This window comes from Amblyomma americanum, chromosome 3 (genome assembly GCF_052857255.1).
Source record: "Amblyomma americanum isolate KBUSLIRL-KWMA chromosome 3, ASM5285725v1, whole genome shotgun sequence".
In the NCBI taxonomy this organism is placed as follows: Eukaryota; Metazoa; Arthropoda; class Arachnida; order Ixodida; family Ixodidae; genus Amblyomma; species Amblyomma americanum.
This window is the reverse complement of record NC_135499.1, coordinates 184965702-184978562: the sequence shown is the minus strand read 5'-3', so window position 1 is coordinate 184978562 and position 12861 is coordinate 184965702. Positions and strand designations below refer to the sequence as shown.

Here is a 12861-nt window from a genome sequence, read left to right as displayed (position 1 = left end):
TTAAACGCGACAGAAACGTCACACGGAGTGTGTTGATGATTTTATGGCCAGCGTATTTTTAGATGCAAGGCATTATTCCGTATGTTTTCATTAGAATAAACAATTTTGCTTCCACCGCGGTAACAGCTCCCAAGTGACCGCACGTCGCAAGCCGTCTCGGCGCTCCCCAATGGTCAGTCGCAGAGCGAACACACCGACGCTGCGACTGAATACCAACCGGACGGAACTCGATCGCAAGCCGTCTGCGACTAGACCGACGATCCTCCCCAGTCGCAGACCGACATAATTCGCAGTGTCGCAGGCGAAAATCGCATGCGTGTGAAACGGGCCTGAGTCGCCGAAGCAGCGCCTCGCCGATGTCGCGCGTCGCCGTTCATAGTACGTCACGTTACTGTGTTGTGATGTCACTGCTATTCACTGATATCGTTCCCAGGGCTTACGTCACCACCTATAGCGCTAGCAATGGGTATACATCGTAAGAAAGAGCACTTAGGGACTCTTTGGAGCTTAATTAAAATATATTTTAAGCGCTTGTTGCATCCAATACTTCGCCGTGGGTAACCTTAGATACACAGGAAGCCCATAACAAGCTTACTATGGCCTGAAAATTTGATGCCCCAACCCCTTTAAGAAAGATAAACAATCTACATAGTTTGTTGATTCTGAGTCAGGCCGAAATTGTCGCAAGCTCTCTGGACAGCGTGGGACCTATTAAATACTTCTTTTTGAGAAAGCTTTCGAGTAGATTACCAGCTGCTTGGCCCTACCACGATAAGTCCCGTCGAGCTGACTTAGGGTACTCGAGCTGATGCCGCGCGTTGCCATTGCCCAAGCTTGGCTCAGAATTTCTTAGCAAGTTCCGGTCAGGCAGTTTTTGGTCGTATGATGGCCGGATGAGCTGAAGTGGATAATGCTTTTGCTGGTGTTGGTTGATATTTCTGACTGGTTTTCGATCGCGCCAATTAGGCGCAGGCATTCTAAGAACCCCGTGGCGCATACAGGAAAGTTTAACAGAAAGGAAGCAGTCTACACGAGACACGTGCCACATGCCTGACAATCAGATAAAAGTGTATGAAAATAAAGTTACTGCAGCATATTACTACACCATAGCAAAATGATTAAAATGTTCATGAACAAGCGAAGAATTACTAACAATATTATCAGCCGCTGGGAAATAAGAACGTTAACGGAGACTACTGTAAACTCGGCAAATGTGTGGAGTTCCGTCATCTTTGCTTCCCACTCTGATTACCCCATCGCAGTTTGGTTGCTGATGCTTGACAGGGCTGCAGCGTATAGCTAATTCAAATGGCCTATAGCAGACGTGACCTGCCGGTCGGACACTGACCTCGACGCTGATGGTGACGACAGTTGTCTTCAGGGGAGGGATGGTGAACTTGATGATGCCTGACTCGTCCGAAGTGTAGTTCTTGCAGCTGAGACGGCGGTCGGTGCGCCACCACCGTGGCTTGATCTCCTCAGCCTGTGACAGCAGACAAAGTTGCACCAGCTCGCCGCCCACAGGAACGCCGTCAGGCTTCTTCACCAGGAGCTGTGAACATAGCATGGAAAATAACTGTTGAGAAATGGCTTCGCCGCGACTCACAACATGGCCCAGGTGAAGATAACACGTGGTGTCGGGGTACGCTGAAACGTGAGAAAAAATTGCCAACAGGAGTGCAATTTAATTTGGTTTTGTACCGGTCACGTTTGATTTTTTGCTCAGGAAAAATTGGCATCGTTATCCCTGTTATCGGAATAGCCTTGTCTGTTGGTTGCCTGCCCATCGGTGTCATGTCATCGGCTCGAGTACCAACTCCTGAAATGAGTGAACAAACGCGCTGTTGCAGTTTGTCACGCTTCTCACAGCTATACGTGCAAGAGTTCTTGTCCACTTTAGGGGGCAAATAGATAAGGAATAGTATTGGAGTTTCCGTTCCCGGCTCACATTAGAGAGTTATAGCATATCGTTACCGTGTTTACGTTACCGCTTACCGTGTTACCGGACGCCGGATTCCCGGTTAGCGCGGCGCACGCCAGAAGACGTTTTAGCGTACCGTCTCTCCCGTAACAAGCTACCGTAGGGCTAAAACGAGTGATGATGATGGCAGATGCCCAGCTTTTAATGATAAAAAAACGGATACATTGCAATCATTTCTATGAAGTGAAATGCTACACTTAAATAATCTTTTTCTCTGCATATAGAGACGTACCGACTACACTTCAGCTAACAGCCGACTCAGCGGCTTTTCAAATGTGCCCGTGAAGCTAGACACCTTTGCCTGCCCTGGCCAGTAGATAATTTCACTACGTAGACCTCCGTAAGCTTGCATACACAGCGCACGTTGCGTTGCGAGCGCCGTAAAAAAGCACTACGACACCTGTTTGCCGTGCCGCATCGTCGCTTCTTTGTGTGTTTGGATGCAAACACAGTGGCGCCATCTAGTGGCAGTGAGCTAAAGCGCGCCAACTCGGGTCCGGAGAAACTTTTTATTTTCTGCAATTACTGATGAATATACCAAGAGAATTACCAGACTTTCTTTTTCGAGGAAAAAAATCATGAAAATATAGAAAAATGTTCAATCGGGCACAAAACTGAAGAGCTGCAGTGTAGTCGTTGCTATTGGGCTATGTACAAGACATATAGTCATGCTTAACTCCTCAAAAATCGGCAAATAATCTCAAAAACATGGCCTAGTTGTTACTCAAACCACAACGTACGAGTGAGATTTCGCCAATTAAAAGCGAATGCCTTCATGTATAGCAAGAAATGGCGCCGAAGAACGCGGCGGCGGTGCTGTATTTGGTTCGAAGCGGCCGTGCAGGGCGCCGCCATGTTTGTTTACAAGTGAACGCTAACTCTCCGCAACGCTAAAAGGGATTCCGTAAAGTGTTTGCGGACCGGTAAGTGGCGGCGCATCCGCAGACGTCGCTTGCCGGGCCCGGTAAACGGTAACGTAAACACGGTAACGATATGCTATAACTCTCTATTTTTCATCGAAAGGAAAGGCAGGAGTAAGCGTCAGATTGACGTTGGCCACAAAGAATAAAACAATTTACATGTTAGAGCCAGTTTCCGGGCCTTGTTTTTATGCCTCAAAGACTGAGAAAAAAGTGGTAGTGTTTTAACGTTGCTAAACTGAGTAGACGCACGTAAGCAAGTGTTTTGCCTGCATGGTTGGAACTTGATGAAGGCGACGATGTGCAGTGTAACAGGTCATGTGTCACGCGTTATCAACCTCGCTGATTGTTTGTCAGCTTCACAAAAAGTGAGCCGTTTCCTGCGATTTTTGTCCCATGCACTTTGAAGGAGGTCCGTTTTGTCTGGCTCCCTGACCGTTTAGGCATTCATTCAAACGAGGTGACTGATTTCTTAGCTATAGGTCGGCTCTTTTACAGGTCAGTGACACATCCCGTCCCGAATTTCAGTCTGCTGGCGATTCCCATACATCAGTGGTTCCAACACATATCAGCCAGGTTACGGGATCCGTTACTAAATACCACCGATTATCGGCCCTTAGCATATATCCGGGACATCCGTTCATGTAACACCAGGCTATGTGAGGTATCAATGACGCGGTTGCGGTGCAGGATTACCAGTTTGAATTTATACCTATGCAGATGTAGGTGGACACCGACAAACCTAAGTGACTCATGCGGGGAACTTGAATCTTTAGGCCATTTTCTCCTCTACTGTCGAAAGTTCGCACTTCAGAGAAAGGCTTACCTGGAGGTCCCGCTCTCTAGGTTAGGGCCCCCGTTATCTCTACCAATGTTATCATCGTTCGGTGCGAGCGCTAAAGCATTTGCATTGAGTTCAATTTGTGGGACTCTCCATGATTACATAATTGCAGTTGGTAGATTGATTTGGTAAATTTTAAAATTTTTCGAGCTCTTCTTCTTTCACCAAAATGCTGTTTGTTATTGTGCTTTAAATATTGTTCTGTAGTTCTTCATCTATACATATCTCAAAATTAACGCTTGGCGCTATTTTGTGGTAATCGCCTATGGAAATTTCCTTGTTTATGCCACTATGCCCTTGACCATTCCCCCATGTGGGTATGTGCCATGTTTTAAAAGGAAGAACAAGAAGTGATCGGCTGCGGCGATGGCACAGTGGTCTATAGCGCAGTTACCAGCAAAGCTGACCTGTTCGCGCCGCCGCGAATTCGAAGCCCAGTCGCGGCAATATTTATTTTATTTCTCTAAGGGGCTGGTGCCACTGATGCTAGGTTTGGCCAAGCTGAGTCCCCCTCAAGGTCACCCTTCCGAACTAACCCGAACCCTCCGAACTAACCCGAGCTTAACAGAGTTACTCCGAGCATCACGGCTAAGCAGTGCTTTCGCACTAAAACGGCTGAAAGCTTCCCCCATTCCGTTAGGAGAGATGTCCTCGCCGTTCGATAAATTGAGCGGAAGCAGTTATTAAAAATCTCAGTAAGCTGTGAAGCCTGTTGATGTTGCGAAACCAGTGGGATATTTCGCACGGTCTTTCTTGTCTACAGGCCGGCAGCCGGAAATACTTCGCGCGACCCCTGACTGCGCAGCTGTGTCCGGAATATCAGTGCCCGTACGGCGCGATGAAATGAACGAGGTAATTAAACTGAATAACATCACGTACGCATAAGTCGGCGTGCGTCAGGGGGACTCACCCTGCCGTAGAAAGGCATGGTGGGCTTGAAGTAGTTCTTTCCGCGGTCTCCTTCCAAAAAGTTGAGCTCAAGCGGGTTGAAGCTGCGGCTGATGTAGTTCGTCTTGTTCATCGTGATGCCCGTGCCGGTCTCGTTCACTTGTGCGACGAGGTAGATGCGCTTGTAGATCTCGTAGTTCTCGTTGAAGCGCAGCAGGCTCGTGTTCACCGTCATGTCGAAGCAGCCGTTGATCTGCGCGGCGTGGTAGCTTACAATGAGTTCCTCTGCCCAGCTGATGATCGCACGCACAGATACTGCGGTGATCGCGCTCACAGTAAACGTCTACTGTGACAACCAGCAGACCTTTCCGGGAGTTGACGCTAAACTGGCACATTTTGGCTGTCCATAACGACCTCGAAGACGCGCTGCATTTACACGTGGCCCAAAAAAAATTAAAGCAGCGCGTCGCATACCTAACAACCTTCTTTCTATTACTACAAATCAATTCAGAACGATTATTTGTTTCTTTTTTCTAAAACAGTAAGTGCAACATATAAAGCTTTTATACATTGGAAAGCAAGAAGTTCCCAAGAAGTTCCCAAGTTCCTTGCCTCCAATGCATATATGCGCTTCGCATCATTAGTGTGACCATTCCCTGCAGAAAGCGATAATCCCAGCTGTACGTTTTGCCAAATTTGAATGAAAGTATCGTTACTAAGTGCTATGTGCGGGCACTGGACGATGAAGTGGCTGATCTTGGCGACCAGGGCTGCGCTGAGTGAATGGGCGCGCGATCTGCCTTGAGGCCTCAGCCCGTTGGGTTCCGAATAGCGGAATGCAGAATTCTGTATGCAAGTGTATATATACCTCCCAGTAACCGTATTTTAAATGTAATATCGTATTTGTCGAGAACCGGCTGCTTTGCTCTGCAAGGTGTTCTGGAGCGCTGAAATCGTTTCTGCGAGTTGGAAACAAGGGCAGCCTTACGGGTCCTGTGTGGTTGATCTTTGGGTAGTCGTCCTTCTCCCAACTGTAACGCTCGTATGTCACGTTCACCGTCAGGGTGCCGTCCACTGGCTGTCCAAAAGTATAGCTGCGAAGTATGAATGCACGCAAGTTGAAGAAAAGTTCAAGAAAAACAGAGGCACAGCCTGTTGTTTCTCTTCTATCGTTAAAAAAGAGTTTCTAGTTCGCTAGGAACATAACAGCACAGTCAAGAAGATCACTGCAAGTTGAAATGCAGACGACATTTGCTCTCTATCTGTAGATTGCAGGTTATAAGAAATGGCTCGTATAAATTAGTCATAGTTGCGGCGTTAGTAGAAGAACGTGTCTTAAGAAAACGCTACCACGTGATCATGATAAATGTGAGGCCACGATGATTTAAGTGTACTCAGAATTTTATAATTTAAATAAGTTGCTTAGTAAGCACATTGAGACAAGCCCGCGTTAACTTAAACGCTTTAAATCACTTTTCACATTGCTGCCGAGGTAATGAAAAAAAATATTTGTTGTCGGAGTCTAATGTCTGAGTACCTGAAGCAAAACACAACTCTGATTTATGGGAATTGAAGTCACGTACTTGATGTAAAGGCCCTGCAAACAGTAGAAAACATTTTAATACAGTAACATTAGAAGCATTATCAAGAAAAAGATTGCCGTGGTTAGCCATAAAATTCGCTCATTGGTCGAGACAGCGATGACATCACAGGGTCACGTGACATGCCGAGAGCTGAACGGTCGACGGTCTGTGGACTCCATGAGACAACGTGACATTGCCGAGTTGGCAGGTGACATATGCAAACGCTGATTGGACGCCGAAGTGCGAGACGTCATGAGACCACTAGACATGCCAGTTTTTAGGTGCTCTGGCAGTTGGCAGGTGCGCTGGTGATGTGACATGGACTAGGGTGCCTCGATGCCAGCGCCGGGTGGAGACGACTTAAGCAACGCCGCCATATTGAATCACAACTTGCCTCTCCCATGAACCGCGAAATGCTCGACTGGTAGCCCAGTGTAGCTCTCGCTGCAAAAGGCCGTTCAAGTTAAAGCACTTTGAAGCGCGCCGAGAGCATGAACGGCGCCGTTACGGACGCTAGCGCCGCTGATCCCGTGTGATTCAATATGGCGGCGCCGCTGAAGTTGTCTCCACCCCGGCGGCGCTGGCATCCAGGCACCCTAGACATGGACTAGCGCGGTGGCGGGCTCGGCGGCAGTTTTGTGTGCAGACGTGCCTATACAGATCTGCCTATAAGGTTGGAATGGAGCCAGAATCAACGCCGCGTGTGTCTACCATAGTGGAAAGTCCCCACAAGCGGAGACCACGGAAGTATTTCGCTGAAGGTGGGAGAAAGGCGGCTGCGCACAATCAGCACGTGACGGAGGAAGAGAACCAGGCCGAGCGGACTGCAGACTTAGAAGCGATCGCATTCGTTTCTATACTTTGTGCTTTCGTCTAGTGCTGCGCTACTGTGTTTTGCAAGACTCTGAACCAACAAGCCTACAAAACCACACTATTAATCGCATCGACACCTGATTTCTCGTTTACACTTTCTGAACCAGCTGCAGGCAAACAAGTGAAAAGTTCGAAAAAAAAAGCAAGTCTATGGACAATTCTGAGGAATGCAGCACAAGAAAATAAAGTTTGCTGCATAATTTTGTACCCGGATGTTACATTGAGATTAAATACGTTCTTAAGTATGTTCCCCGGTGCACTAAATGTTGGAAATTATATTCATTGTCTCGTACTTACCATGTCGGTTGTGCCTACGGTCATTCAATTTGTCATCTTCAATATTCCTTCTATTATTTGCATTTACGCAAAAACGCTGATGTCCCCATCTCATCGAAAGTACGAGACGGGACTCAGTGACCATGCAAACAAAATAAAGAACTCACTGGGCACAAATCTTCCAGGTGATCTCCTTTGCATCAGCCAAGACGTAGGATGGAGGCTTGATGGTCACCTCAAATTTGGGAAGTACTGCAAGGTAACGCAATTCTTTGATTCAAGTTCTTTTTTCCGTCCAACAAGATTCGAGAATTATGATTAGCAAAACACGCGATAATATTTGCACCCTCCCTTTACTAAAATATAGAGTTGGCGCACTCCTGGCATGAAATTTCGCTCTTTGCCAACAATTTCAAGTTGGCGTTGGTATAGTAAATGCACTTCTTACGTCGAGAAAGGTCAAATGTGACTCACCGTATTCGTTCACCTCAAAGTGCTGCCTCACGGTTTGCGTGGGAAGTTCGACGACTATCTGCCACAGACCCAACTCAGGCTCTTCTGTAAGCTGAAAGTCTCTCTGGACAATGCCTGCAAGGTACAAAGCAAATAGAAAACGTAAGGACAGTTCCACCCATTTAAGTAACTGCTTCCTCCCTCTCTCTTAAATATAGGAAACTAAATAAACTAGCTAGGCGTGTGCAAAGCGATTGTAAAAAATGTTAAGAATATTCGTAAATACAAGCAGCAACTTTATGCGAAAGAGCCAGATTGAGATATACTAAAGCACTTACCTTTTTCAAAAGACACGTCGTTCCACTGAGCTATTCTTACATCGCTGGGACTTGTCACGTAAATAGTTGCCTGAAGGAGAGTAAAAGCAAGTTGGACGACATTTTTTTTTTTTACATACGGGTTCAAGTGGATGGGGAACTGTAATCTAACTTTAGCACATACTGTCAAAACGTACCGTAAAGACCGCCTTCGCTGTCTCCCTTCAAAATGTAGTGAAATTCTGTGAGGCTTACCTTCACATCGGTGACTGGTTTCAGCTCATTGTTGATAGGGAGGACGCGGAATTGAACTGGAAAGCAATTTTTGCCAACGTCAGTTTAAAGTTTCATGTAGGGGCTGGTATAGCCAGAGGCACCCCAGCCTCAATTATTGCAGTGTGACCGCTGTCAGCACTTTCAAGCCTGCCTTAAGCTTTGCTACATTGTTCTTTTATTGGGCGAGCCCAAGATACACGTGCTGTTATAATTCGCCAAACACAACACTGTCAGTTGCCTGCATTACAAAGAGTTATAGACACAAAAAAGAGGGGCTAGCTGTGGACAAGATGCATTGTTTTAAAACCCCAAATAAAAACTCCAGCTTAAAGCAAGGATATTGTTTACTTAAATTCTTTTACTGCAAATATTTCCAGTTCCTATCAGCAGCCTAAAATACTTTCCTATAAAATTTCCTGTCAATAGCCAATAAAAGTTGCAAAGAAGTCATTAACAACGGAAAACGAGAAGCAGTTCATACCCCTCTGTCCAGGCTTATAAAGTGCCTTATCGGACTGAACCAGGATCGTGTTCTTGGACTTCTGGAAGTCGATCTCTTTCCGATCGCCGAAGACATAGTCTCCAAAGGTTCCGTTCACTTCGATCTTGGCTTGGCTGTCGAGGTGCTCGGGCACTCGGAACGGCAGAAAGGTGCTTTCACCTGCACATTCATAGAGGTTAAGCTTAAACGATGACTTGAAAATGTGGCTCTCTTGGACGCCGCATCGATTAATAACTCAAAGTTTTCTGCTCAGTGCACGTTTGTACAGCAATTAATTCTACAAAACACCTGAATCGTGAATACGATGTCATAATGCAGCCAAGTGTATAGAGGAAGGCACCGAAGAGAAAGAAAAATGCTAATTTGCCTATTTCGCGTTTCTGACAGCCAAATGATGGCGCAGTCGCCAATAAAACTTAAGCGAAAAACGATGTGTCATTAAGTCTGAGGACATCATCATCATCATATCTCCCATGTCTCTCCAATTAACGCTCTCCTTTGCCAGGTGCGCCCACCGTACCCCTGCTGACTTCTTAGTCTCCTCTGCCCGCCTAACATTCTGCCGTCTTCTGCTACGCAAGCCTTCTCTTGGAATTTACTCCGTTGCCCTTGAGGACCAGCGGTTATCCTGCCTTCACATTACATGCCCTGCCCATGCCCATTTCATCCTTTTGATTTCGAGAAGGATGCAATTAACCCGCGTTTGTTCCCTGACCCACTCTGCCCGCTCCCGGTCTCTTAACGTTACACCTATCAGTTTTCTTTCCATAGCTCGCTGGGTTGTGGTTAACTTAAGCTGAACCCTTTTCGTTAGCCTCCACGTTTCTGCCTCTTAAGTAAGTACCCGCATCCCCTTTAAATTCGGTTAGCTTTTTTTCGTCTCAATGAAACACAGAACATAACTTCGAAAGCACGACTTTCATTACTGTACATTCGCAATTGAAAATACTTCAGATTTATCACCATAGTACTTCCGTATCGTAGCTTTAGATATTGTAACAGACATACAGGGTCTGTCCTGAAAGTAATGAGACAAGTCGCGGCGTGGCGCGCGCATGCGCTGCATTGGGAAACCGGTTTTGGAGGAAGGAGTGGGAACCTTCAGCTTCACATTGCGACGAGCTCAGCCGGCTTCGACCAGGTGAAGCGAGTGTACGTGTTTGAGCGTGTACCCCTGTTTCGTCGCTGCGTCGATGGAACCATGTAGCGAACGATGGAACAGCGCAACGCGGTGAAACTTTGCGTTGTACTGCGTAAGTCACCTACCTAGACATTCGACATGATCAAAACAACATGTGGGATTGATGCAACGTCCAGATCGCGAGTGGTCCAATGGCACAGAGCATTTACAGACGGCCGTGAAGGCGTTCACGACGAGCAAGGGTCCGGGCACCCGTCGACGACGGTTACGAACGGTAATGTTGACTGTGTCGTCCTGAACGCAAATGCTATGTGCCATCGGAACACTCTTGGCCTGGACATTGCATCCTTCCCACATGCTGTCTTGACCCTGTTGAATGTCTCGGTAGCTGACTTATTCAGTTCAACGCAGCGCTGTTCCATCGTTCGCTCCATGGTTCCCTCGATGCAGCGACGAAACAGGGGCACACGCTCAAAAGCGTCCACTCGCTCGCTTCGCTTGGTCGAAGCCGGCTGAGTTCGTCGCAATGCGAAGGTGAAGGTTCCCCCTCCTTCCCACAAAACCGGTTTCCTAATCAATCTAACGCATGTGCTCGCTATGCCGCGACTTGTCTCATTACTTTCAGGACAGACTCTGTAGAAGAATGACTGCTAGTGATTCGCAGCCGAGAAATTAGTACTAAAACATCATTGGGCGTCTTTTCTGCAGTGCTCTCAGTTGCTTGTCCATAAGTTCATCAGTTCGGAAAAAAAGAAATAAAACTTCAAAAGTCGGCTAAGGGCACGGCTCGGCGATGTTTAGTATCGACGAAACACACTTCTTGCAGAGAGCACTGAAAATTTTCTACGGTACTTCGAAACGCCATTTTAGTTCATCCGTGCAAACGGTTTGCTAGACAGGTTCATGAGAGATTCTGTGCTCATGGTAGAAAAGCCGGTCGCTACATGCCAGATAAATCGCCTCCATTAAACGTCCTGCTACAGACAGGTTTCTTTATTATGTGCTACCAATTCTTCAGAATGCAGTCGAAAAAGCGTACGCAGGAACATGCGAACAAAAATCCTGTACTAAACAAAATGTCGCCGAGGAAACGCTATTAATAAAATGAAAGTAAAAAGTGTAGCCCAGAGAGCAAAACAGGTCGAAATAAACTGAGGCGTTGTGTGAGCTAGTCAACTGAAACAAAATGAGGATTTAAACAAAACGTACGTAAAAATGAAAGCAAAAAAAAAGGTCTAACTTCGCTTTGTCATTATAAAATTTAATTGATCTTCGCTGCAAGCTACCCCTGGCGCTCAGTGCGTTGATTCCAAGGATTAATCTCCCACAAGGAAGGAGTAAAATGAGCGCTAAGCTCTCAATGTTTCATTGTCATAGTCTCAGAAAGGACAAGGACTGAACATCCTAAAAACAAATATTAAACGCGGAAGACAAACGCGGCCGCCAAGCGTCTGGAGTGCGCTATACTTCATGCAGAAGGCGAAATAGCACCCACGTCAGGCTTCCAAGGTGAAAATCCGGCGCAGTGTTTCCCCCTCCTCCTTCGTGAGCCTCCTATAAGCTTGCTTATGTTCTTTACCAATGCTCGCTCTACGGGGCAATCGGTTATTCGAACTCCTCCTTTATGGAAGACAGAAAACGGGGAGTAAATTTCATTTATCCTGGAAGTGAGATGTTCTTGGCATGGACGCATCAAAGCTTATGAGAGATGCTCCTCCTACTTCGTTTTGTTTACGATGAGGACTTACGTGACAAGTTTTGTGTTTTACGTGTTGCTTATTTAAGCATGCCGGCCCCGGACAAAAAAAATTTCCTGAGCTTGAAAATACCGCGTGCCACTAAGAGCAAACTTCGCTAAACATAGAATAGTGGAATATTCGCACCAAGACACTTTAAAACAAAGTGACTTAGGGCGGAACATGAATTTCTTAAGTACATAAGAATTGATTAGACTCCTCCAAAGCGTGACATATCCAAAGTGTAACCACTAGAATTCAGGCGCAATGTGCCGACTCAGTGCCGTGCGCCGCAAAACGTCAACAATTTCGCTAAGAAACTGGATCTTATTACAATCACACAAACACTGCTTTGTAAGATGCCGTTCTTGCTGAGCGGCATCAGCGAAAGTATTGCGGCGTTTCACATCGGAACTTGAAAAATTTAAACACCTTTTCGTAAATTCACGGCTGTCTTCAGCAGCAGCGAGAACAACTTCTCTGTTGCTGTAATGATTCTCCCTTCATAACGTACCTCGCGTACTATATACGACAAGTGCTAGGCGTATCATACGCGCAAATCTATGGTCGTCATATTCTGTCGGCGGGAACACCTTTGTAATTGCAAGCAGAGCAAACCTAGTCGATTCGCTCACCGAAGACCGCGTTGTTCACTGGAGAATGGAGTATATCGAACGGCGCTGCTCCCTTCCACTGCACACACAGGCAAAGTTCGGTTTGATCCAGGGCGTTGTTTTTTTTCGAATCTCATTGGCCTGTCTGTGTTTTGTTCTTATTATCGCTGCTTTCTTCACGACGAGGCAACCGAAAGCCCCTCGCCAGTGTAGGCAACAAAATCCGGCGTCGTCTATGTAAACGGTCCGGGGAAGCAAAAGCCCTAATCCTATCAATGTCTTCTCCGCATCTTTTTTTTCCCTCCGGAAGAGACGCGTGAGGCGCCGCAGACGCTGCACTTTAAGCCTCGAGGAGAAAAGCGGCCGGATGCTGCGAAGGCGGCACTCGAGATCGTCGTGGCGTTCCTAAAGGCAGAGTAGCGTTTCAAAGAAAGTTTTTCCGATAAACAGGAAGCCAAAC

At 46.7% G+C, this 12861-nt stretch overlaps 1 protein-coding gene across 22 annotated transcripts in view; it reads right to left on the bottom strand.

Annotated features, from left to right (window-relative positions):
• LOC144125621 (alpha-1-macroglobulin-like) overlaps positions 1-12861 on the bottom strand; it is a 166410-nt gene that overhangs the window by 44550 nt on the left and 108999 nt on the right. For all 22 annotated transcript variants that reach the window (XM_077659184.1, XM_077659166.1, XM_077659165.1 and 19 more), the window contains 8 exons: positions 8890-9069; positions 8388-8443; positions 8154-8223; positions 7837-7950; positions 7530-7614; positions 5619-5724; positions 4653-4883; positions 1349-1552 (listed from right to left, as the gene is read on the bottom strand). In XM_077659184.1, coding sequence (XP_077515310.1) covers positions 1349-1552; positions 4653-4883; positions 5619-5724; positions 7530-7614; positions 7837-7950; positions 8154-8223; positions 8388-8443; positions 8890-9069 — 1046 coding nt within the window. The remainder of the gene's footprint in view (positions 1-1348; positions 1553-4652; positions 4884-5618; positions 5725-7529; positions 7615-7836; positions 7951-8153; positions 8224-8387; positions 8444-8889; positions 9070-12861) is intronic.